The 27312-nt window shown below is 47.7% G+C and overlaps 1 protein-coding gene across 1 annotated transcript; it reads right to left on the bottom strand.

Moving 5' to 3' along the window:
- Nucleotides 1–304: 304 nt before the first annotated feature.
- LOC148215988 (uncharacterized) lies at nt 305–22773 on the bottom strand. Its single transcript, XM_088141524.1, has 7 exons — nt 22277–22773; nt 20778–20979; nt 18323–18591; nt 17736–17881; nt 2811–3021; nt 2123–2424; nt 305–838 (listed from the first exon to the last, which is right to left on the bottom strand). Exons 1-7 carry the CDS (start codon nt 22527–22529, stop codon nt 305–307), a joined length of 1917 nt encoding a protein of 638 aa, XP_087997650.1. The 5' UTR covers nt 22530–22773.
- Nucleotides 22774–27312: the final 4539 nt, after the last annotated feature.

Genomic DNA, 27312 nt, shown 5'->3' with positions numbered 1-27312 from the left:
ACTATATGCAGGGACAGCTATTCCTGGAAAGTTATACGCGGTCTCTGAATGTGAAGACTTGAGAGCAGCATCCGGATGTTCCATAGGAATAGTTGTCTCTGGAGAGAGGCCTGCAGCCAAAACATTTGGTGGAGGAATATAAGAGGGCTTAAGAGATAGAAATTTTTCTTGGAGAATGTCCAAATCCTTCAGAGGGACAGTTACTGCTGGGAGGATATTTGGAGGTTCCTGAACATATTGATCCTGAAGAGGCAATGCCATACTGGGAGGATTGTTTGGAAATTCAGGAGGAGTGAGAGAGCTCTCAAAAGTGAGATTTCTCTTGAATAAAGGACTGCTCCAGAGGAGGAACTACTATCTCTGGAGGCTTATTTGGGACTTCTGCCCCATTTGGAGCAATGTAGGGATGCTCCAGAGGGACATATACCTCTGAAGGAGTCTCTGAGTTAGATTTCTCTAGCTGAATGTAAGGGTGCGCCACAGAAGTTGTGATCTTTGGAGGGTTAGGTGAAGCTTGTAGAGGCTCAGGGAGAATACTGAGGTGATCAAAAGGACGAGGCTTCTCAGGAAGCCCATATGTGTATTCTGGAACAGCTGTTACCTTTGGAGGAATATAGGGGTTTTTTGAAGGCATGTATGGAGTGTCTGATGAAGTATCTTTGTTCTCATCAGGAAGTTTCTCTGGTGGAACTGTTTTTTCTGGAAGAGTGTACAGGAGTTCCACAGGATGATGTCTTTCTGGAAGAACATCTGGTTGCTTCTCAGGAACAACTGAATCAAGAGTTGGAGACATGATTTTGGAAAGGATATATGGTGGATCTGGACCAGTATTACGGCACTGAATAGAGTGAAAATGCTCATATGGACATTCAGGAGGATGAGGGTTCTTTGGGGGAATAGACAAGTCCTCCAGATCTGCAGCTGTCTTCATAAAGTGAGATAGGAATACGTGAGTAGATTTCCACTCTGAAGAATCGGGTGCTTTGGGAGGGATGTATTGATCCTTGGGGTAACTAGATTGGGTCTCTGGGGGCATATATTGATGCTTAAGAGGCATTGCTGCATTGAGGGGACTGTATGGGGACTGAGAAGAAGTATAGTGATGCTCAAGGGGCATTGCTGTATTGAGGGGATTGTATGGGGGCTGAGAAGTATAGTGATGCTCAAGGGGCATTGCTGTGTTGGGAGGGAAGTATAAAGTTTCTGGATGACTGTATGAAGAATCTGCATAGGTGCTTTTCAGCTGAGCAAATTTCTCTAGGAGGATATATGTAGAAGATTTTGGGGAAGAATGTGGTGAACCCAAAGATGGTAATGGAAATTCCGGAACTTGAATTTTGCCTGAATGTGTGCGTAGGGTTTCCAACATAGAGGATGAATCTGAGAGCGGATATGGGTGTTCCAAATTGGGATCTGTTTCTTGGGGGGTGTATTGTTCCTGAACAGTGACTGGTGCTTCTGGGGGAATGTATGGAGGTTCTATCACAATAGGGTTTTCTGGAGGGATATGTGGGAGTTGTAGTATGATTCGGGACTCTTGCAGGATATATGGAAGATCCAGAGTGACCTTTCCCTTCAGAGGTTTATCCAGGAGATCTGTTGTCATAGATGGTTTGGGAAGGCTATTTTGGAATTCTGAAAAGCTGTATGGATTTGTTGCATCTCTTGGTTTTAGAGAGAGAGATGTAAGCTTCAGCCCAGCAATATATGGAGGCTCCAGAGTTACTGTCAATTCTGGAAGGAGGTATGGGGGCTCTGGATTTGTGGGAGTTATTTCTTTTGGAATATATGGAGGGTCTAAAGGTGTACGGGCTGTTTCCTGAGGAATGTATGGTGGTTCTAAGGTGACCGGCTGTTCTATAGGTAGATATGGTGGTTCAGTATATGGAAGTGAACCTACTGAAATTGATTGATACGATGCAATGGATGGATATTCCAAAATTGTTTCAGACAATTGGGGATGGTCTTTGTTATAACTCAGTTCGATAGAAGGTTTTGGAGAAAAGTCCATGGATCCAGAAGAAACACCCATGGGCAATAAAAATGTATCTCCCTCTGGAGTGTTATGGGCTGAATCAGTGTCAACTGGAGGAGCATCTGTTGGCAGAGGGACCGTGGGCACCTCTGAATCAGCTGGAGGAGCAACTGTTGGCAGAGGAACCGTGGGGACCTCTGAATCAGCTGGAGGAGCATCTGTTGGCACAGGGACCGTGGGCACCTCTGAATCAGCTGGAGGAGCATCTGTTGGCAGAGGGACCATGAGCACCTCTGAATCAGCTGGAGGAGCATCTGTTGGCAGAGGGACCGTGGACACCTCTGAAACAGTGTCAGCTGGAGGAGGATCTGTTGGCAGAGGCACTCTGTTGCTTCCTAGAGAGACTGTGTCCTTCTCTGAAGGATCTGTAAGAGCTGCTGAAGACTTATCTGTGGACAAAGGAAATATGCCTATCAGTAGAAGGGTATCAGAGGCTGCTAGAGAGGGATTGGTAGACAAAGATATGGTGTCCACTTCTGGAGAAGTATCAAGGGCTCCTGAAAGACTACTCATGGGCATGGAGGAGTCATTGTATCTTTTCCAGTAGTGCTATTGTCTACTAGAAAATCATCAATGGTCGGAGGAAATATGTTCATTTTAACAGAAATATTAGGAGTACCTGTCTGGCTACCTGTGGTCAAAGAGTGTGTGTCCAGGTTTGTAGGGGAGTTGGGGGATGTCACGGACAATGCTGGGGGCAGAAGAACTATATTCACACCCAAATGGTCTGCTGGCGTCACTGTTTTCATTGATTGGAGCATTACTGGGTCCTCACTTCCATGCACCGCTAGATGTTTCTTTTCTGAAAGCTTTTCCACTTCAGTGTTCCCCATCTTTGCCAGGATCCATTCAAGGAAGGCCTGAGTAGAAGTGAAGATTCCTGGATTTCTTCCCTCGCCACAGCCCTTGCCCCAGCTGGTGATCCCAACCACGTAGAACGGAGAGGTGGGGGATGTCTTGCACATTAAGGGTCCCCCGCTGTCCCCCTGTAGAGAGAAAGAACAAGAAAGAAAGTGCCCCACTTGGGGGAAGGGAAACCGAGTCGTCTTGCCTGAACGGTCCAGAGGTCAACCTGGGGGCTCTTTCCAAGCCGATCGCCAGCACCAAACCCTGCTAGGTAACTGCATCACCTCGGGAGCCTATCTCCTGGCACAAGTCGGAGCTTCAGCTGCCTCTTCCACCCAGCTTCTCTAAGGGCATCATTACAGTATATCACAACCACGCTAGGCCAGTTCACTGGTGAATACAATGATGCTTTCAGCGTGCCTCGGCGGGGCCAGAGGTGAGGCACATATTAGTGCCGTGCAGAAAAAGTCTTCTGCATTTTCCCCTACAGTTGCCATTCGTTTTGAGAAAAGAGGGGTTGCTTTTAAAATGTTGTCCAAAGCAGAAGAGAAGAGCATCTTGGTAAAATTCTGACGAGTGGAGTTTGGTGCTTTTGTGTTTATCTACGTATGAAGTACTCTATGTGTGTGATGATGGTGATGATAACGAAAGCTAATTATGTTCTACCACTTGAAGGGACGCCATTGGAAAAGATGCCGAAGAAATGTCCAGACGCCGTTAATTAGGAATCAAGCTGGAAGGTTGTCCTGGGCAGAAGCCCCATGGAAGAGACCGTGGGATATTCCCTCAGGAAGGAATATAGGTGGAATCGGCTTGCTGGCTGTGAGACTCTGGGTGGGCTTTGGGCAGATGGGGGTGCGTCGCATAACCCAAAGCCTGGCTGTGTTCTACCTGACGAACGACCCGGGTTCAGTCCCTGGCATCTCCAGGGAGAAGAACCCGACCACGTTCCTTGGGAGGGGTGGTCTGCCACTGTGCGTGGTACATTGATTTGCCTTGAAAGAGACCAGTGATTTCAATAGTGAGCAAACACCGTGGAAAATTCCTATGTGGGCTGAGGTCTAGGTGACTAGCCTAGCAGAGAAGTGGGGTGCCCTCACAGAACCCGTTCCATGACTCCAGGCTTAGCAAACCCTGGCAGCAGTAGGAGGACCATAATGTTAAACCGACCCACAGCCGAGCCTTTCCCAGCAAAGAGAGGCACCTGCGGGGTTGAAGGTGTTCACCCAAATGGCAAAAGAAATGTTGCACCATTGCAAAGGAAGTTCTGCCCCTTTCACACACGCCTGCAAGGTCACGGGGCACATACAAAGGGGTGGAGCTTGCACGGGGACAGTGTAAGGCAGCTCTCATCCTATGCCCTCCCCCCCAACAGTCCTCTGAAAGCAGACACAATCTAAGTGTGCAAACCTCTTCCCTTTTACACTGCGGTTTCTGGACCTTGATATACGGTGTCAGATTCCGGAGAAAGATTGCCGGGCACTTTCTTTGGACAGAAACAGCTGCTACCCGTGCTGGTCAAGTGCCCGCAATTGTCTTTTAGGCCAGGCAGAAAAGCTGCTGATTCCACCTCAACATCAGAAAAGGGAAAGAAGGGAGAGAAGAGAGAACTGCTTACACGAGCAGCAATCTCCCCCTCCTCTGGTGGAGGGCAAGAGGAGCAGAGCGCGTGAATCCGGGTTCCTTCCGAATAAAAGCAAAAGGAGAGGAAGTAATTCAACAGGCTTAGCGCTTCCAGAATTCCAAAACAGGTTTATGATTGATTAGCAATCCATACAAAGCAAATGAAACATTCTTTCATTTGAATGTGCTTTGCCCCAAGGAGGCAGTCATAAAACCCATCTCTTTCAGATAGCCCTGACCATCAGCTTGACTCACCGGCTGAGATAGGACTGGGTGCTGTGGGAGACCCAAATTTGTTCTGCAGCATTCAAAAAAACCTTTAAAATGCATCTTTCCACCAAGTTTTTAAATGTGCTTTTAAAAAAACTTCCTATGCGGCTTTAAAGTTTCATGAGCCTCCTGAGAATCTGGCTGAGTGGAAAGACAACATATAAATGGGATCAGTAAATGCCACCGTGCAATTCTGGGATGCCAAGAGTGAACCAAGGGAGGCGAGTCCGTTTCTAAGCCCACTCGGAAGCGTTGCTCTGATCACACCGAGCCCTCGGCGCCATGGGAGCCGCAGGGTTGCTCCTGCCCGTCCATCCCTACTTACGATCTGATGGGAGATGACATGGAAGCACCTGGAAGTTGAAAAATGGCCACCAAAGCAGGCAACGGAAAACGATTTTCGCACATTGCCTGGAAAATCCCAGGGGAGTAGAACGATAGAGTTGGAAGAGAGCTGAGGCCATCCCCTGCACCCTGCAGATCCACTGTGCCCTCCCCAGAGGTCGTGTCCATGAAATCACTAGGAATTGCGACTGGAAGGAGCTCTTGCATGGCTCTCTGACTGTGCATGATTGGTTACTGTAGATGTCACTGTATTTTAGTGCATGGGTGGACACTGTTGGCTACCTTGTAACTCCAGAGGTTGACCACATGACTGCTAAGAGAAAGCCATTGCCAACCAGGGTAACGGTTGCTTCTTACCTGGCAAGTGTTGACCCCTCCTTCCTCATTTCCAGCACAGAAGGTGTGAGGACTCATGGCCCCGTTGTACCACTGGCTGCTGTTGCATTTCTTCATCTCCAGAATATTCACTCTGTTTTCTTGGAGAACATCAGAGGTCTTCACCCCTCCAAGTAAAGGGAACAGATTAGTTTGGCTTCTACCTTGTCCCTTCCTTAGCACCTCTCTGCCCCCATTTTCAAGTCTGAGGTCTGCATGGTTCAGAGCCTGATCATTTAAGGAAAAACATGAAAACCTCCATAAACTTGTTTTGTGGCTCTTAGTTGTGGGTGTGGATGTGACACCTCATGGTTCCCAAGGTATCTCAGCATCTTTGGAGCTTCTCAAAATTAGAGAAGGAAGAAGCTGTGATAAACCCCAACTTTGTCATATCTGAGAGGTGTGTGGAAGAGCCCTGCAAACTTCATCTGTGGGAACTCAGTAGAAGTACAGCAGACATTTTCATCCACCTCTCAGTTTGCCCTTCTCTGTGCACATACATGGCTGCATTTCCAGTTGAACCCTGAGGGTGTTCCTGCCCATGTCACCCTCCATATCTCCATGCTTACTGTTCTGGATGTCAGTGCCCCAGCCAATAATGAAGCAGTCTTGGAAAGAAGGCTCAGAGCCCACAGTGACAGGAGGCAAGCAGGCTGGCTGCACATAGTTGTCCAAGATGACCGGCCTGTTGAGCTCTATCAGTGCAATATTGTTGGCCTTGGTACGTGGACTGTAATCTTCGTGAAGGACAAGTTTGCGCACAGAATGTAGCTGTACAGTGTCTGGTAAATTGGACAGATACGTGGCACCCACCAGAATCCTCCAAGGATTAAAGAATCTGCAAGTAAGGATAAGACCATAAGGATAAGACCATAAGGCCTTTTCTGCTGCAGCGCCCGCCCTACGGAACATCTTGCCGCCTGAGGTGCGGTGTGCCCCCTCCCTCGTGGCCTTCAGGAAAGCGATCAAATCCTGGCTCTGCCAGAAAGCCTGGGGGCCAGAGGGGGGCCCGCACCTGTGGAGATGGCTGGCGGAGTGAGGGGCTGTCCCCCCCAGCATCTTACAGGTTTTTTAGGGCCAAAGTATAGGAGGTTTTTAGGCCATTTTTATATATGTTTTTAAACTTATTATAGATTGTGTTCATGTTTGGAGAGTCCTGTGTTTTTTCTTTTTTATTATTTTGACCCGCCCAGAGTCACCCGTTGGGGGAGATGGGCGGCATACAAATTTGAAAATAAATAAAAATAAAAAAAAATAAAAAAAGAGTTTTCAAAGAAAGCCCCCCAGTCAAAAAGTCCGCTCCCCCAATCCTTCACTCTGCCTAAGAAAGACACACATCAACTGACTGCCACTGCACATGCAAATTATGACTCTCAGGTGGGCATCTCACGCCCAAGTAAGAACTAGTAAAGCGCATGTTAAAATCCGGAAGGATGTCATCAGCACAGTCCCGAGAAGCAACAGCACTTCCAACTTCATGAAGGTGCTTGCACCGGGACCAACAGTGCTCAAATGTGCATCAGGAAACATGGAACCCGCCAAGCATTTTTCAGAGCGTGCAGGATGCCAAACAGCCAGGGCAGGGGGAGGGCTTGATTAATTCCCTTAGATGGAGCTATTAGAGAGATATCCCAAACAGATGTGGAAGTCATGTTTTGTATTGTCCATGCGTTTACTCATGAAACCGCAGCAGCCCCTTCATGGGCTCAACCAGCTTAGAAAGCAGAGAAATCTCCCTTTCCAGGTGCTGATGGTCAAAACTGTGAGAGGAAAGTTATTAGTAACCTTTAATATGTCTTAATGCTAATTTTAATTGTATTCAATAAAATCAAAGCTAGCCAAAATGTGGCCTTTTGGGCAATAATAGGAAATTGGTAACTTGCAAGACTAAGCAAACTGCTGATGGGAAAAGGACAAATGGAACAGGGAAGTGCGGTAAGATTAGCACTGGGAACGTTATGAATGAGTTGCTAATCCTGGGAGTCATGTCTGTGGTCTGCGGTTTTTGAGGATAAAAAGGATTGCAAAGAGGGGGTCGTGGCCACTCGGCCAAGCTGTCTTCCCTGACCGCTTGCTGGTGCTGGTCCTCATTGCAATGTGAATCTAAGTGAGTACCTTGTCTGTTCTTGATGGAATTTATATTTGCTTGTTGAACTAACATTTAATAAAGACTTAGAACTTTGAAGTGGCTTATGTTATGGTGTGTCTGTCTCCCGTGTTTAAAGAGGTTTTTCCCCTGACAGAACAAAAGCCTCAAAAACCAGCTGCCCTGATCACTCTCAAAACAATCCAAGAAGCAGCTTTGCCCAATCTCTAAAATATATTTATTTTAGAGGAATACTTTCAAGCTGCTTTTCTAGACCAAGGGATTCTTAAAGCAGAACAAACAATTTCGCAGAATACCAGAGTTGGAATCAAATTCAAGCATTCATTAAAAGTGGCAGTCTGGCTTCTCCTTGGACACAGCCAGTATTTTAATGTCAATATGCCCTGTGAGTTATTTTGCCCCCTTGTGAAACTATCTATATATCTATCTATCTGTATATCTATCTATCTATCTGTATATCTATCTTTCTATCTATCTATCTATCTATCTATCTATCTATCTATCTATCTATCTATCTATCTATCTATCATCTTTGTTGGCTGGCTGTTCAGCAAGAAGGGAGGCAAAAGAGTTGCTTCTTGTCTGCCAGATTTCACTCCAGGCTTTTACTCCAGACTGTTTCTAGGGACTAAACAATGATATGACTTGGCTCAGTCCAGAGATCTATCAATGGGTCCACTCAGTCTGGAATGAATGATAGTTTTCCAATCCGACTTCTTTTCTAAATCTACAGCAAGATTTCACAGAGTCATCAGATGTACAGGTTCAGAGATATCTTCGGGGAGACGGGGGACGGGGGGTGAAAATCACCAAAGCAGCATCACACCACACGCTCTGCCTTTCGTACACATGTCCTGATATCACACCCACATACAGAGCAGGTGGAGCGTGTGGCATGATGTTACTTTCATCGTTTTGATTAAGGCATCGGATCCTACGTGCTCTGTGGGGTGGGAAGACACCTTGGACATCATCTGGTCCAGAATCTACTCCTCCTCCAGATGTTGCAAGGGGATGATGTCTGAGGGGATGAGGTATAGCAATTGCCACAGATTCAGTGCAGGTGTATTTGAGACATACATGTTTTAAATATTTTTAAGGGACTGGAACTTTGATCGACTATCCACTTGTATTATGTCCCCCTTTTTCGATGGTTATATGGAATGCATGACACCCTCAGATCGAATACCATCCCTTCCTCCTTTCTGCTCCCATCTTTGCAGAAAGTGGCTTTTCTAAGAGCACTGTAGCTACCGTCAGTTACCCCAACCCCAAATTCCACAGATCTAGGAAGAAGCCCATTTAGGGTGGTTTTACTTCATGACACCACTGGACATGCTATATATACATCAGGTGGCCTCAGAAATCTCTCTCCAAAATAACCAACTTTTACTACTAGTTCACCTGAATCGGACAGTCACCCCTTGGCATTGGAGCTCTTCAGGTACAACCTATCCAGTGTGTTGAGTTGCACATACATGTTATCATCCCTGGGCAGCAGGTAGCACCCTCAGGCTCATGATGGCCAGGCTAGATAAGGAAGGGCATTGTTCGTCGTGTGACCCCAGCCTTCCCTTTCCACACACCTCCCTCTGTGACAGCCCGAGGAAGCCTCCTCACTGCAGGGGCATTTACTGCTCTTTCAGATGCCAGTCTCTTACCTCTTCTTTGTCTTGAAGCAATGAGCTGCAGTGAGGATCCACCGCTCAGCAAGAAGGGACCCAGCACAAAAGTGCCGAGGACCCTTGGAAGAAAGGACCTGGATGCTGACAACCCAAGGCCACATTCCGGGCAAGCCGTCGAGGCCACCCACGTCCCGCACGCTGCTTTTGTGGCTAGGAGCCAGGGGTCGCTTCCCACAGTCTAAGGGGAAACAGAGGTAGCAAGTATCAATGAGCAAAAGCAGAGTAGGCTGTGGTTCAAAGCCTTACAGTTCACAGGGTCAGAGTTGTCAGGGAGCTTGGTTCCAGAAGGATATCAAATATGGCAAAGAGGATACAGGCCTGGTGGGAGATTTCATTCAGAACACTTCAGCCAGCAGGGTTCATGAGACGGTTTCGGTTGGCCACCTGAGAGGAGCTGTGGCCCCATTTGATCAGCACTCCCTGGGGAGGCGTGCTGGCATTCACACCCGAGTGTTCATAGAGCACTCTTAGCCCTCACCTTGAGTTGAGCACAGGCCAGGATCCAAGGCGCAATCCCAGAGACCTGCTGCCAGTCAGTATGAACAATTGAGCTAGCTGGGCTTTGTTTGGTAGACCAATAGTCTTACTCAAAGTAGAACAGATGTTTCAGGAGAAAGCTGGACCTTTCCACGGTAGTGAACAGGTACATGCCCTCAGGGCCTGAGATACATTTGGCTATCCTTCACATGAGCCCTGTGGACTATTTAGTGCCCCGGTGGAGGCAAACCAGAAATCTCAGTCCAACGTGCATTGTTTCCAATGTTTATGCTTTCCAGAGTAAAATCGTTACTCTCTACTTGGGTCTAAATCTCAGGCCATCTTGAGGCCATCTTCCCAACTGCTTCTTTCTCCCCACACATCCCTATCTGAATGTGACTTTCTTTTCAGGTTCTTTGCTCCAACTATTTTAGATCTTTCTGAAGGAACAAATGAGTAGTTGGAAGGCTTCAGAGCAAAGCAGCAGATTATTTACAAGTTTGCCTGTGTGACCTACGTGGGCCGTAGAAGCATTATTTGAAAATAGGAATTTCGGAGGGTGTGCTGGTAAGACAGCAAGCCTCCTGGAGAGCTGAAGGAGTGACAGGTGGAAATTTTCTACCTTTTCTTCCAGGTAAATGGGTTCCTGAATGGCAACATTGATATATCAGCCATTTTCCGAATGGGCCATTTTTTGAGAATGCCCACAACGCAGTCCCAAATTCCAAAGATGCCCATCAATCCAAAAACATTGCCAGTCGCAAAGCTGCAGCTGCCCACAGAAGCGACAGTGTGGTTCTTCGTGCAACTATCTGAACATTGTGCTCCCTGAGTTCCCAATTCTGAAAGGACTGCAAAGGTAGCCTTCGTGAAGACAAGGGCGAGCACTGATGTGGAGACACTGTTGGGGAAGTTTCCACCGGGGGTGGGGGGGGAGCCAGAGAGTGGCAGCCGTGGCAAGATTCCCACACCTCCCTCAGATCCCCCCAGGCCCTGCTTACTATCTGGGTCATAGCCATTGCTCCCCAACAACTGCAGCAACAGCAGTAGCAGCCCTGGCTGGGTGCCCATCCTGAGCAACGGCCCTTGGACTCTATTCCACATTGTTTGAGTCATACTCAGCACTGAGATGCCGACATCAGCGGGTTCTCCTTCCGAGTTGCTAGGAGACAGGCCTGGCCTTGACTGGTGGCTGAGGGGTGGAAGGAATAGGCCACTCATCACTTCATGGACTAGCCAGGTGGATTCCGCCATGGAAGAGCTCTCTGGAAGCCGGCCTTGTTCGTTTGCTGTTTCATATAGACTTACCGTAATGCTGGCTCTAAATAAGTACCGAAAGCGGGACGGTGATTATGGCAGGGCTTGGGAGATGTCTTCACAATAGACATTCTGGAAGCTTAAGCATCTTCTGGAAGCGTTGCTAGAACAAGCTCCTTGGCCAGTGGGAGCAGCAGATCTCAGAATGTTAATCCATGATATGCAGCTGCTGCCAAATTGTACAAGCAGTCCTAGCAGCTTTTGGGAAGGATGCAAAGGAACCGGCCGCTGGTCCGTCCCAAGAGCTTCACGGAGAATGCTGGAGCAACTCGTTCATCCAAGAACACATCCGTTTCAAGAGCCAAGAAGTTTTGGTCCTGCCTGGAAAATATTGCACTTCCCCACAAAGTTCTTGGCAAGCTAATGAGGCTGAAACTGGGTCATTGTACCCAGACTGTTTATCTGAGGTTTCTGATGATCTTCAGTTTACTTTGGCATCTCTCATTTTCCCTTAGCTAGGTATTCTCTAAAAGTGATTTTCAAATGAGTTCTATTTAGCCCACAAGTTGAATATTTATTAACACAGACATAGAGAGGTGACGTTCCCATAATATGCTTAGTCTGGTTATTGAATTAAGCCGTTGTATGAGTTTGTACAACTCTCTGAAACTTCAACTGTTCAAATGGGTTCCCAAAATACATTAACCCATTATACATTTTTAGAAGTGGTTAAGCCGAGCCACCTGAATTAAGAGTCCGTCCAAAGACAGTTTAACAGTTTCCTACAAAATCTCCCTGCCGTGTTTCTGCCTGTCAGAGTCAGCCGGCACGGCACGGCTAGGGACTTGCCCAGCCGCGCTTAGTCAGTTTCACTGCTCGAGCACTAGCAAGGAAAGGGGAGGAAAGAAACCGCGAACTGATTAACGGGCCAGCTGGCGCCGCTTAACTAAACCGCAAGCGGATGCGTTGTGTCAACGCCAGATTGCCACGGGCGCTGTAGACAAAGGGGAGAGCTGCGGATTTGAGTTCAAGCAATCAGCTCGTGATTGGGGAACTCCCGGTTTTGCGCAAAAGAAAGACCCATCGACGACGACCACAACAACAACGCCAGCGGGAGACAGCAATCAAGAACACAAAAGAGCTGGACTGAATCTGCCATTTGAGTGATGGGGGGATTGCTGCGGGTGATCTGTAACCAAGCAACAGGGGCTAAGTGCGGGAACGGGGAACTATAAATTGTATTGTAAAATGTGCCAAGCCAGTCCTGGCTTTGTCTGTAATTACGAACGTTACGCTTGAGTAAACTTCTTGGCTGACACACGTGTCACGAGAGTTTCTCTGAGCGGAACGGGGTAAACCTTACATTGCCCACATATCCAAAAGCTTGTTCTGCCCTTTGGGACAGCTCAAGCAAGCAGGGCCTTGGTGAGTCTCATGCCTGGTGAGAAACTGCAAGGTCCTCAGGACAGCAAAGGCAGAACAGGGCATTATGCACTCCTCGGCTGGGTTTAGAGCAAGGGAACACTCCGGCAACATCTTTTTGTTCAGAAGACCTGGTAACAGGTGCTTTAGAGAGGAAGGGGAAATGGCCCTTCCGGTAGTCTCCGGCTCTACCACTTTGTGAACTGGATTTGCAAGGCCTTGTCTCTGCAGCAAGAAAGAAAGCTGTGAAATCTCCTCATCTTCATTTTCCAGCAAAACAGGCTACAGATCTTCTCTTGCCATCACCTTCGGTTGCAGCCTGCTGTGTGCTGGGGACACCCAAGCTCTTTTCTTCTCCAGGTTTGATTTCCTACCACTTCCCTCTTTCTTTGATCAACTCAGCAGATTAAGAAATAGGAACTGCTGTTGTCCTGTTTCACTCCCTTCCTTATTTCTTATCCTCCTTCCCTTTGAGACAAGCTTCTGCATAAGAATACACTCAGTATTCTTATATTATATTATGCGGACTTCTCATCCATCTTAGAAGAAGTCCAAGCTTCCTTTCCTTTCCTTTCCTTTCCTTTCCTTTCCTTTCCTTTCCTTTCCTTTCCTTTCCTTTCCTTTCCTTTCCTATTTTTAATAAATCTCTTCCAACTATCTATTTTGGATGACATACCCTATCATTCTCAACTGGCACAGTTAAATCTGGAGGACATGAGATTGGAAAAGATGAGCCTCATGTAAGGACCTGAAGTAATGGTATTTCACACTCATTGCTGCAAGATGTTCGTTACGTCAGTCATTTGGACCAGACAGGTAGCTCTTCTCCTCCAAGAGAAAAAGAACCAAAATCGCAAAGCTGGTTTTCTTCCCCCCAGACTGTTTCCTGCAGTTATTCAACCGAAGGAAGCATAATTAATGTTCAAACAACAAAGAATCATATTAAGTCACACATGAGATCCACAAATGTCTAATTAAGTACCACATTTTCTCAAGACTAATATGGCTGACACCTCACTGGAATGAAGACACTGGAAGTCTTGCACTATGAAGAAAACGGATTTCCAGGATTCTCCTTAGCACGTCTCCTTCCCTTTTTATCATCGTTAGCCACTTTATAGCCTCAAGGCCATCAGGAAACAAGTGAGGCCAAGGCAGACAGATTGTTCACCTGATGTACTAATCATCTGTTCAGATGTACATGTGCTACTATAGGGCTGTCCAGGGCAGAAAGGTGCATCTTTGTCCCAAGATGCTCATTAAGAGATCTGTTCCTGACCATCCTGAGTCGAACATCTTCCACAGGCTGTATCACAACTGTTCTTTCCTATCACTGCCTCCTTGGAAACTCTGGGCACCAGCCCCTAAGGTTGGGGCCAAATACTTGAGTTGGAGAAAGGGCTGGGACCTGTTCCTATGTGTCTTCAGATGCAGCTGGCCGTTTGAGGATAGCCTCTGGCAATCGAGAGTGGAAGTACTGCCTTGGCCAAAGGACACGGAAAATGAGCATAGAGCTTGGAGGGAAAGTCTTGGGTCTGGACAGGCATAGACGGGAACCTGGACATGTGCCTTTATTTGGCAGAGTATTTGGAGGTTCCCAAATGCAATTTTACTGCCAGAAGATGCATGAAGAATATGAGGTTTCTCTAGAACTTCCAAATTCCAGCCTCTAAAGGAATCTATGGGGACTTTGGAGAATGTTTGGTCAATCTGCAGTAGTAAACAAGCACTCAAGAAAGAGGCAGCTAGGCAACTATTTATGGGGAATTTGAGCAAGCGTGTTGGTGCTCCAGAGTGAAAAGCTTTGGATATTTATGGATCCTCCAATAGAGCTGGTTCTGAAAGCTGTATGGGTTGCAATGTCATCTTCTATATACACACCTGTATATAGCATCAGCAAATTGGGGAACTCTGGAGTATGACTGGGCTTCTTGTGATACACAGAGGATCCAAATTTGCTTTTACCTCTGAAGTGATATGGGAGGTCTCTAGAGATAGCAAGGTTTATCTGCAGGGATATATGGAGGGGTTAGAGTTGTAGGACGGATTCTGGAGGACTGCATACTGGTTCTAAAGTGAGTATTACCTCTACAGAGACATCTAGCAGTTCAAGAGAGTTCCAGGTTGGATGAATGCAGACTGCACAAGGACACTTGGCACTGTCTCTGGGGAAAGACATTTCATGGTTTTCAACCACCGGAGATGGGAGCATTATAATTTGGCCTTCTGAAAAGCTTTGGAGAGGTGTCATGTTCTGCTAGGTGAGTATCTAGGAGGATTTGCCATGTCCATCCTAGGGGGTGCTGAAGAGGGTTCGGTGGGCAGAAGCACTCTGTCTATCTTGGAAGCAGTATCAGGGGCTACTGGAGGGGGTTCTATGGGTAAAAGGACTGTATTGATCTCTGGACTGAAGGATGGCGAAGGGCCTTCTGTATGCAAAGGGACTGTGCTCACTTCAGGTGAGGTGCTGGGAACCGCTAGAAGGGCGTTCCTGAGCAAAGGGACGGTATCCACCTCTGGAAACTCAGTCTTAGGAACTGGGGTCCTAGGCCTCGGGTCTTCCTCCAAATATTTCTTCAGGAGCTGTAAAATCTCAATTTTGAAAGCTGGGGGCATTGCTCTATTTTTATTCCAACCTCTGTGTGAGGGTTTTCTCTTTTGGAGAGGCATCTTCCACGTTCCCAATTTCCTCATGGATCCATTCAAGGAAGGCCTGAGTAGAAGTGAAGATTCCTGGATTTCTTCCCTCGCCACAGCCCTTGCCCCAGCTGGTGATCCCAACCACGTAGAACGGAGAGGTGGGGGATGTCTTGCACATTAAGGGTCCCCCGCTGTCCCCCTGTAGAGGGAAAGAACAAGAAAGAAAGTGCGCCACTTGGGGGAAGGGAAACCGAGTCGTCTTGCCTGAACGGCCCAGAGGTCAACCTGGGGGCTCTTTCCAAGCCGATCGCCACACCAAACCCTGCTAGGTAACTGCATCACCTCGGGAGCCTATCTCCTGGCACAAGTCGGAGCTTCAGCTGCCTCTTCCACCCAGCTTCTCTAAGGGCATCATTACAGTATATCACAACCACGCTAGGCCAGTTCACTGGTGAATACAATGATGCTTTCAGCGTGCCTCGGCGGGGCCAGAGGTGAGGCACATATTAGTGCCGTGCAGAAAAAGTCTTCTGCATTTTCCCCTACAGTTGCCATTCGTTTTGAGAAAAGAGGGGTTGCTTTTAAAATGTTGTCCAAAGCAGAAGAGAAGAGCATCTTGGTAAAATTCTGACGAGTGGAGTTTGGTGCTTTTGTGTTTATCTACGTATGAAGTACTCTATGTGTGTGATGATGGTGATGATAACGAAAGCTAATTATGTTCTACCACTTGAAGGGACGCCATTGGAAAAGATGCCGAAGAAATGTCCAGACGCCGTTAATTAGGAATCAAGCTGGAAGGTTGTCCTGGGCAGAAGCCCCATGGAAGAGACCGTGGGATATTCCCTCAGGAAGGAATATAGGTGGAATCGGCTTGCTGGCTGTGAGACTCTGGGTGGGCTTTGGGCAGATGGGGGTGCGTCGCATAACCCAAAGCCTGGCTGTGTTCTACCTGACGAACGACCCGGGTTCAGTCCCTGGCATCTCCAGGGAGAAGAACCCGACCACGTTCCTTGGGAGGGGTGGTCTGCCACTGTGCGTGGTACATTGATTTGCCTTGAAAGAGACCAGTGATTTCAATATTGAGCAAACACCGTGGAAAATTCCTATGTGGGCTGAGGTCTAGGTGACTAGCCTAGCAGAGAAGTGGGGTGCCCTCACAGAACCCGTTCCATGACTCCAGGCTTAGCAAACCCTGGCAGCAGTAGGAGGACCATAATGTTAAACCGACCCACAGCCGAGCCTTTCCCAGCAAAGAGAGGCACCTGCGGGGTTGAAGGTGTTCACCCAAATGGCAAAAGAAATGTTGCACCATTGCAAAGGAAATTCCGCCCCTTTCACACACGCCTGCAAGGTCACGGGGCACATACAAAGGGGTGGAGCTTGCACGGGGACAGTGTAAGGCAGCTCTCATCCTATGCCCTCCCTGCCAACAGTCCTCTGAAAGCAGACACGATCTAAGTGTGCAAACCTCTTCCCTTTTACACTGCGGTTTCTGGACCTTGATATACGGTGTCAGATTCCGGAGAAAGATTGCCGGGCACTTTCTTTGGACAGAAACAGCTGCTACCCGTGCTGGTCAAGTGCCCGCAATCGTCTTTTAGGCCAGGCAGAAAAGCTGCTGATTCCACTTCAACATCAGAAAAGGGAGAGAAGGGAGAGAAGAGAGAACTGCTTACACGAGCAGCAATCTCCCCCTCCTCTGGTGGAGGGCAAGAGGAGCAGAGCGCGTGAATCCGGGTTCCTTCCGAATAAAAGCAAAAGGAGAGGAAGTAATTCAACAGGCTTAGCGCTTCCAGAATTCCAAAACAGGTTTATGATTGATTAGCAATCCATACAAAGCAAATGAAACATTCTTTCATTTGAATGTGCTTTGCCCCAAGGAGGCAGTCATAAAACCCATCTCTTTCAGATAGTCCTGACCATCAGCTTGACTCACCGGCTGAGATAGGACTGGGTGCTGTGGGAGACCCAAGTTTGTTCCGCAGCATTCAAAAAAACCTTTAAAATGCATCTTTCCACCAGGCTTTTAAATGTGCTTTTAAAAAAACTTCCTATGCGGCTTTAAAGTTTCATGAGCCTCCTGAGAATCTGGCTGAGTGGAAAGACAACATATAAATGGGATCAGTAAATGCCACCATGCAATTCTGGGATGCCAAGAGTGAACCACGGGAAGCAGGTCTGTTTCTAAGCCCACTCGGAAGAATTGCTCTGATCACACCGAGCCCTCGGCGCCACGGGAGCCGCAGGGTTGCTCCTGCCCGTCCATCCCTACTTACGATCTGATGGGAGATGACATGGAAGCACCTGGAAATTGAAAAACGGCCACCAAAGCAGGCAACGGAAAACGATTTTCGCACATTGCCTGGAAAATCCCAGGGGGGTAGAATGATAGAGTTGGAAGAGAGCTGAGGCCATCCCCTGCACCCTGCAGATCCACTGCGCCCTCCCCAGAGGTCGTGTCCATGAAATCACTAGGAATTGCGACTGGAAGGAGCTCTTGCATGGCTCTCTGACTGTGCATGATTGGTTACTGTAGATGTCACTGTATTTTAGTGCATGGGTGGACACTGTTGACTACCTTGTAACTCCAGAGGTTGACCACATGACTGCTAAGAGAAAGCCATCGCCAACCAGGGTAACGGTTGCTTCTTACCTGGCAAGTGTTGACCCCTCCTTCCTCATATCCAGCACAGAAGGTGTGAGGACTCATGGCCCCGTTGTACCACTGGCTGCTGTTGCATTTCTTCGTCTCCAGAATATTCACTCTGTTTTCTTGGAGAACATCAGAGGTCTTCACCCCTCCAAGTAAAGGGAACAGATTAGTTTGGCTTCTACCTTGTCCCTTCCTTAGCACCTCTCTGCCCCCATTTTCAAGTCTGAGGTCTGCATGGTTCAGAGCCTGATCATTTAAGGAAAAACATGAAAACCTCCATAAACTTGTTTTGTGGCTCTTAGTTGTGGGTGTGGATGTGACACCTCATGGTTCCCAAGGTATCTCAGCATCTTTGGAGCTTCTCAAAATTAGAGAAGGAAGAAGCTGTGATAAACCCCAACTTTGTCATATCTGAGAGGTGTGTGGAAGAGCCCTGCAAACTTCATCTGTGGGAACTCAGTAGAACTACAGCAGACATTTTCATCCACCTCTCAGTTTGCCCTTCTCTGTGCACATACATGGCTGCATTTCCAGTTGAACCCTGAGGGTGTTCCTGCCCATGTCACCCTCCATATCTCCATGCTTACTGTTCTGGATGTCAGTGCCCCAGCCAATAATGAAGCAGTCTTGGAAAGAAGGCTCAGAGCCCACAGTGACAGGAGGCAAGCAGGCTGGCTGCACATAGTTGTCCAAGATGACCGGCCTGTTGAGCTCTATCAGTGCAATATTGTTGGCCTTGGTACGTGGACTGTAATCTTCGTGAAGGACAAGTTTGCGCACAGAATGTAGCTGTACAGTGTCTGGTAAATTGGACAGATACGTGGCACCCACCAGAATCCTCCAAGGATTAAAGAATCTGCAAGTAAGGATACGACCATAAGGATAAGACCGTAAGGCCTTTTCTGCTGCAGCGCCCGCCCTACGGAACATCTTGCCGCCTGAGGTGCGGTGTGCCCCCTCCCTCGTGGCCTTCAGGAAAGCGATCAAATCCTGGCTCTGCCAGAAGGCCTGGGGGCCAGAGGGGGGCCCGCACCTGTGGAGATGGCTGGCGGAGTGAGGGGTTGTCCCCCCCCAGCATCTTACAGGTTTTTTAGGGCCAAAGTATAGGAGGTTTTTAGGCCATTTTTATATATGTTTTTAAACTATTTGTAGATTATATTCATGTTTGGAGAGTCCTGTGTTTTTTCTTTTTTATTATTGTGACCCACCCAGAGTCACCCGTTGGGGGAGATGGGCGGCATACAAATTTGAAAATAAAAAAAAATAAAAAAAAATAAAAAAAGAGTTTTCAAAGAAAGCCCCCCAGTCAAAAAGTCCGCTCCCCCAATCCTTCACTCTGCCTAAGAAAGACACACATCAACTGACTGCCACTGCACATGCAAATTATGACTCTCAGGTGGGCATCTCATGCCCAAGTAAGAACTAGTAAAGCGCATGTTAAAATCCGGAAGGATGTCATCAGCACAGTCCCGAGAAGCAACAGCACTTCCAACTTCATGAAGGTGCTTGCACCGGGACCAACAGTGCTCAAATGTGCATCAGGAAACATGGAACCCGCCAAGCATTTTTCAGAGCGTGCAGGATGCCAAACAGCCAGGGCAGGGGGAGGGCTTGATTAATTCCCTTAGATGGAGCTATTAGAGAGATATCCCAAACAGATGTGGAAGTCATGTTTTGTATTGTCCATGCGTTTACTCATGAAACCGCAGCAGCCCCTTCATGGGCTCAACCAGCTTAGAAAGCAGAGAAATCTCCCTTTCCAGGTGCTGATGGTCAAAACTGTGAGAGGAAAATTATTAGTAACCTTTAATATGTCTTAATGCTAATTTTAATTGTATTCAATAAAATCAAAGCTGGCCAAAATGTGGCCTTTTGGACAATAATAGGAAATTGGTAACTTGCAAGACTAAGCAAACTGCTGATGGGAGAAGGACAAATGGAACAGGGAAGTGTGGTAAGATTAGCACTGGGAACGTTATGAATGAGTTGCTAATCCTGGGAGTCATGTCTGTGGTCTGCGGTTTTTGAGGATATCAAAATATCTATCAATGGGTCCACTCAGTCTGGACTGAATGATAGTTTTCCAATCCGACTTCTTTTCTAAATCTACAGGAAGATTTCACAGAGTCATCGGATGTACAGGTTCAGAGATATCTTCGGGGAGACGGGGGGGGGGGGGCGGTTACAATCACCAGAGCAGCATCACACCACACACTCTGCCTTTCGTACACGTGTCCTGATATCACACCCACATACAGAGCAGGTGGAGCATGTGGCATGATGTTACTTTCATCGTTTTGATTAAGGCATCGGATCCTACGGACTCTGTAGGGTGGGAAGACACCTTGGACATCATCTGGTCCAGAATCTACTCCTCCTCCAGATGTTGCAAGGGGATGATGTCTGAGGGGATGAGGTATAGCAATTGCCACAGATTCAGTGCAGGTGTATTTGAGACATACATGTTTTAAATATTTTAAGGGACTGGAACTTTGATCGACTATGGACTTGTATTATGTCCCCCTGTTGCGATGGTTATATGGAATGCATGACACCCTCAGATCGAATACCATCCCTTCCTCCTTCCTGCTCCCATCTTTGCAGAAAGTGGCTTTTCTAAGAGCACTGTAGCTACCGTCAGTTACCCCAACCCCAAATTCCACAGATCTAGGAAGAAGCCCATTTAGGGTGGTTTTACTTCATGACACCACTGGACATGCTATATATACATCAGGTGGCCTCAGAAATCTCTCTCCAAAATAACCAACTTTTACTACTAGTTCACCTGAATCGGACAGTCACCCCTTGGCATTGGAGCTCTTCAGGTAGAACCTATCCAGTGCGTTGAGTTGCACATACATGTTATCATCCCTGGGCAGCAGGTAGCACCCTCAGGCTCATGATGGCCAGGCTAGATAAGGAAGGGCATTGTTTGTCGTGTGACCCCAGCCTTCCCTTTCCACACACCTCCCTCTGTGACAGCCCGAGGAAGCCTCCTCACTGCAGGGGCATTTACTGCTCTTTCAGATGCCAGTCTCTTACCTCTTCTTTGTCTTGAAGCAATGAGCTGCGGTGAGGATCCACCGCTCAGCAAGAAGGGACCCAGCACAAAAGTGCTGAGGACCCTTGGAAGAAAGGACCTGGATGCTAACAACCCAAGGCCACATTCCGGGCAAGGCGTCGAGGCCACCCACGTCCCGCACGCTGCTTTTGTGACTAGGAGCCAGGGGTCGCTTCCCGCAGTCTAAGGGGAAACAGAGGTAGCAAGTATCAATGAGCAAAAGCAGAGTAGGCTGTGGTTCAAAGCCTTACAGTTCACAGGGTCAGATTTGTCAGGGAGCTTGGTTCCAGAAGGATATCAAATATGGCAAAGAGGATGCAGGCCTGGTGGGAGATTTCATTCAGAACACTTCAGCCAGCAGGGTTCATGAGACGGTTTCGGTTGGCCACCTGAGAGGAGCTGTGGCCCCATTTGATCAGCACTCCCTGGGGAGGCATGCTGGCATTCACACCCGAGTGTTCATAGAGCACTCTTAACCCTCACCTTGAGTTCAGCGCAGGCCAGGATCCAAGGCGCAATCCCAGAGACCTACTGCCAATCAGTATGAACAATTGAGCTAGCTGGGCTTGGTTTGGTAGACCAATAGTCTTACTCAAAGTAGAACAGATGTTTCAGGAGAAAAGCTGGACTTTTCCACGGTAGTGAACAGGGACATGCCCTCAGGGCCTGAGATACATTTGGCTATCCTTCACATGAGCCCTGTGGACTATTTAGTGCCCCGGTGGAGGCAAACCAGAAATCTCAGTCCAACGTGCATTGTTTCCAATGTTTATGCTTTCCAGAGTAAAATTGTTATTCTCTACTTGCGTCTAAATCTCAGGCCATCTTGAGGCCATCTTCCCAACTGCTTCTTTCTCCCCACACATCCCTATCTGAATGTGACTTTCTTTTCAGGTTCTTTGTTCCAACTATTTTAGATCTTTCTGAAGGAACAAATGAGTAGTTGGAAGGCTTCAGAGCAAAGCAGCAGATTATTTACAAGTTTGCCTGTGTGACCTACGTGGGCCGTAGAAGCATTATTTGAAAATAGGAATTTCGGAGGGTGTGCTGGTAAGACAGCAAGCCTCCTGGAGAGCTGAAGGAGTGACAGGTGGAAATTTTCTACCTTTTCTTCCAGGTAAATGGGTTCCTGAATGGCAACATTGATATATCAGCCATTTTCCGAATGGGCCATTTTGTGAGAATGCCCACAACGCAGTCCCAAATTCCAAAGATGCCCATCAATCCAAAAACATTGCCAGTCGCAAAGCTGCAGCTGCCCACAGAAGCGACAGTGTGGTTCTTCGTGCAACTATCTGAACATTGTGCCCCTGAGTTCCCAATTCTGAAAGGACTGCAAAGGTAGCCTTCGTGAAGACAAGGGCGAGCACTGATGTGGAGACACTGTTGGGGAAGTTTCCACCGGGGGTGGGGGAGCCAGAGAGTGGCAGCCGTGGCAAGATTCCCACACCTCCCTCAGATCCCCCCAGGCCCTGCTTACTATCTGGGTCATAGCCATTGCTCCCCAACAACTGCAGCAACAGCAGTAGCAGCCCTGGCTGGGTGCCCATCCTGAGCAATGGCCCTTGGACTCTATTCCACATTGTTTGAGTCATACTCAGCACTGAGATGCCGACATCAGCGGGTTCTCCTTCCGAGTTGCTAGGAGACAGGCCTGGCCTTGACTGGTGGCTGAGGGGTGGAAGGAATAGGCCACTCATCACTTCATGGACTAGCCAGGTGGACTCCGCCATGGAAGAGCTCTCTGGAAGCCGGCCTTGTTCGTTTGCTGTTTCATATAGACTTACCGTAATGCTGGCTCTAAATAAGTACTGAAAGCGGGACGGTGATTATGGCAGGGCTTGGGAGATGTCTTCACAATAGACATTCTGGAAGCTTAAGCATCTTCTGGAAGCGTTGCTAGAACAAGCTCCTTGGCCAGTGGGAGCAGCAGATCTCAGAATGTTAATCCATGATATGCAGCTGCTGCCAAATTGTACAAGCAGTCCTAGCAGCTTTTGGGAAGGATGCAAAGGAACCGGCCGCTGGTCCGTCCCAAGAGTTTCACGGAGAATGCTGGAGCAACTCGTTCATCCAAGAACACATCCGTTTCAAGAGCCAAGAAGTTTTGGTCCTGCCTGGAAAATATTGCACTTCCCCACAAAGTTCTTGGCAAGCTAATGAGGCTGAAACTGGGTCATTGTACCCAGACTGTTTATCTGAGGTTTCTGATGATCTTCAGTTCACTTTGGCATCTCTCATTTTCCCTTAGCTAGCTATTCTCTAAAAGTGATTTTCAAATGAGTTCTATTTAGCCCACAAGTTGAATATTTATTAACACAGACATAGAGAGGTGACGTTCCCACAATATGCTTAGTCTGGTTATTGAATTAAGCCGTTGTATGAGTTTGTACAACTCTGTGAAACTTCAACTATTCAAATGGGTTCCCAAAATACATTAACCCATTATACATTTTTAGAAGTGGTTAAGCCGAGCCACCTGAATTAAGAGTCCGTCCAAAGACAGTTTAACAGTTTCCTACAAAATCTCCCTGCCGTGTTTCTGCCTGTCAGAGTCAGCCGGCACGGCACGGCTAGGGACTTGCCCAGCCGCGCTTAGTCAGTTTCACTGCTCGAGCACTAGCAAGGAAAGGGGAGGAGAGAAACCGCGAACTGATTAACGGGCCAGCTGGCGCCGCTTAACTAAACCGCAAGCGGATGCGTTGTGTCAACGCCAGATTGCCGCGGGCGCTGTAGACAAAGGGGAGAGCCGCGGATTTGAGTTCAAGCAATCAGCTCGTGATTGGGGAACTCCCGGTTTTGCGCAAAAGAAAGACCCATCGACGACGACCACAACAACAACGCCAGCGGGAGACAGCAATCAAGAACACAAAAGAGCTGGACTGAATCTGCCATTTGAGTGATGGGGGGATTGCTGCGGGTGATCTGTAACCAAGCAACAGGGGCTAAGTGCGGGAACGGGGAACTATAAATTGTATTGTAAAATGTGCCAAGCCAGTCCTGGCTTTGTCTGTAATTACGAACGTTACGCTTGAGTAAACTTCTTGGCTGACACACGTGTCACGAGAGTTTCTCTGAGTGGAACGGGGTAAACCTTACATTGCCCACATATCCAAAAGCTTGTTCTGCCCTTTGGGACAGCTCAAGCAAGCAGGGCCTTGGTGAGTCTCATGCCTGGTGAGAAACTGCAAGGTCCTCAGGACAGCAAAGGCAGAACAGGGCATTATGCACTCCTCGGCTGGGTTTAGAGCAAGGGAACACTCCGGCAACATCTTTTTGTTCAGAAGACCTGGTAACAGGTGCTTTAGAGAGGAAGGGGCAATGGCCCTTCCGGTAGTCTCCGGCTCTACCACTTTGTGAACTGGATTTGCAAGGCCTTGTCTCTGCAGCAAGAAAGAAAGCTGTGAAATCTCCTCATCTTCATTTTCCAGCAAAACAGGCTACAGATCTTCTCTTGCCATCACCTTCGGTTGCAGCCTGCTGTGTGCTGGGGACACCCAAGCTCTTTTCTTCTCCAGGTTTGATTTCCTACCACTTCCCTCTTTCTTTGATCAACTCAGCAGATTAAGAAATAGGAACTGCTGTTGTCCTGTTTCACTCCCTTCCTTATTTCTTATCCCCCTTCCCTTTGAGACAAGCTTCTGCATAAGAATACACTCAGTATTCTTATATTATATTATGCGGACTTCTCATCCATCTTAGAAGAAGTCCAAGCTTCCTTTCCTTTCCTTTCCTTTCCTTTCCTTTCCTTTCCTATTTTTAATAAATCTCTTCCAACTATCTATTTTGGATGACATACCCTATCATTCTCAACTGGCACAGTTAAATCTGGAGGACATGAGATTGGAAAAGATGAGCCTCATGTAAGGACCTGAAGTAATGGTATTTCACACTCATTGCTGCAAGATGTTCGTTACGTCAGTCATTTGGACCAGACAGGTAGCTCTTCTCCTCCAAGAGAAAAAGAACCAAAATCGCAAAGCTGGTTTTCTTCCCCCCAGACTGTTTCCTGCAGTTATTCAACCGAAGGAAGCATAATTAATGTTCAAACAACAAAGAATCATATTAAGTCACACATGAGATCCACAAATGTCTAATTAAGTACCACATTTTCTCAAGACTAATATGGCTGACACCTCACTGGAATGAAGACACTGGAAGTCTTGCACTATGAAGAAAACGGATTTCCAGGATTCTCCTTAGCATGTCTCCTTCCCTTTTTATCATCGTTAGCCACTTTATAGCCTCAAGGCCATCAGGAAACAAGTGAGGCCAAGGCAGACAGATTGTTCACCTGATGTACTAACCATCTGTTCAGATGTACATGTGCTACTATAGGGCTGTCCAGGGCAGAAAGGTGCATCTTTGTCCCAAGATGCTCATTAAGAGATCTGTTCCTGACCATCCTGAGTCGAACATCTTCCACAGGCTGTATCACAACTGTTCTTTCCTATCACTGCCTCCTTGGAAACTCTGGGCACCAGCCCCTAAGGTTGGGGCCAAATACTTGAGTTGGAGAAAGGGCTGGGACCTGTTCCTATGTGTCTTCAGATGCAGCTGGCCGTTTGAGGATAGCCTCTGGCAATCGAGAGTGGAAGTACTGCCTTGGCCAAAGGACACGGAAAATGAGCATAGAGCTTGGAGGGAAAGTCTTGGGTCTGGACAGGCATAGACGGGAACCTGGACATGTGCCTTTATTTGGCAGAGTATTTGGAGGTTCCCAAATGCAATTTTACTGCCAGAAGATGCATGAAGAATATGAGGTTTCTCTAGAACTTCCAAATTCCAGCCTCTAAAGGAATCTATGGGGACTTTGGAGAATGTTTGGTCAATCTGCAGTAGTAAACAAGCACTCAAGAAAGAGGCAGCTAGGCAACTATTTATGGGGAATTTGAGCAAGCGTGTTGGTGCTCCAGAGTGAAAAGCTTTGGATATTTATGGATCCTCCAATAGAGCTGGTTCTGAAAGCTGTATGGGTTGCAATGTCATCTTCTATATACACACCTGTATTTGCATCAGCAAATTGGGGAACTCTGGAGTATGACTGGGCTTCTTGTGATACACAGAGGATCCAAATTTGCTTTTACCTCTGAAGTGATATGGGAGGTCTCTAGAGATAGCAAGGTTTATCTGCAGGGATATATGGAGGGGTTAGAGTTGTAGGACGGATTCTGGAGGACTGCATGCTGGTTCTAAAGTGAGTATTACCTCTACAGAGACATCTAGCAGTTCAAGAGAGTTGCAGGTTGGATGAATGCAGACTGCACAAGGACACTTGGCACTGTCTCTGGGGAAAGACATTTCATGGTTTTCAACCACCGGAGATGGGAGCATTATAATTTGGCCTTCTGAAAAGCTTTGGAGAGGTGTCATGTTCTGCTAGGTGAGCATCTAGAGGGATGTGCCATGTCCATCCTAGGGGGTGCTGAAGAGGGTTCTGTGGGCAGAAGCACTCTGTCTATCTTGGAAGCAGTATCAGGGGCTACTGGAGGGGGTTCTATGGGTAAAAGGACTGTATTGATCTCTGGAGGGGGACTGAAGAATGGCGAAGGGCCTTCTGTAGGCAAAGGGACTGTGCTCACTTCAGGTGAGGTGCTGGGAACCGCTAGAAGGGCGTTCCTGAGCAAAGGGACGGTATCCACCTCTGGAAACTCAGTCTTAGGAACTGAGGTCCTAGGCCTCGGGTCTTCCTCCAAATATTTCTTGAGGAGCTGTAAAATCTCAATTTTGAAAGCTGGGGGCATTGCTGTATTTTTAGTCCAACCTCTGTGTGGGGGTTTCCTCTTTTGGAGAGGCATCTCTTCCACTTTCCCAATTTCCTCATGGATCCATTCAAGGAAGGCCTGAGTAGAAGTGAAGATTCCTGGATTTCTTCCCTCGCCACAGCCCTTGCCCCAGCTGGTGATCCCAACCACGTAGAACGGAGAGGTGGGGGATGTCTTGCACATTAAGGGTCCCCCGCTGTCCCCCTGTAGAGGGAAAGAACAAGAAAGAAAGTGCGCCACTTGGGGGAAGGGAAACCGAGTCGTCTTGCCTGAACGGCCCAGAGGTCAACCTGGGGGCTCTTTCCAAGCCGATCGCCAGCACCAAACCCTGCTAGGTAACTGCATCACCTCGGGAGCCTATCTCCTGGCACAAGTCGGAGCTTCAGCTGCCTCTTCCACCCAGCTTCTCTAAGGGCATCATTACAGTATATCACAACCACGCTAGGCCAGTTCACTGGTGAATACAATGATGCTTTCAGCGTGCCTCGGCGGGGCCAGAGGTGACGCACATATTAGTGCCGTGCAGAAAAAGTCTTCTGCATTTTCCCCTACAGTTGCCATTCGTTTTGAGAAAAGAGGGGTTGCTTTTAAAATGTTGTCCAAAGCAGAAGAGAAGAGCGTCTTGGTAAAATTCTGACGAGTGGAGTTTGGTGCTTTTGTGTTTATCTACGTATGAAGTACTCTATGTGTGTGATGATGGTGATGATAACGAAAGCTAATTATGTTCTACCACTTGAAGGGACGCCATTGG

The sequence above is a fragment of the Python bivittatus genome, unplaced genomic scaffold (assembly GCF_059951505.1).
Source record: "Python bivittatus isolate LINGU-HERP-01145 unplaced genomic scaffold, Pbiv_v1 ctg000330_np1212, whole genome shotgun sequence".
NCBI classification, from domain to species: Eukaryota; Metazoa; Chordata; class Lepidosauria; order Squamata; family Pythonidae; genus Python; species Python bivittatus.
Note: the sequence above shows the minus strand (reverse complement) of the source record. Positions and strands in the feature narration are given on the sequence as shown.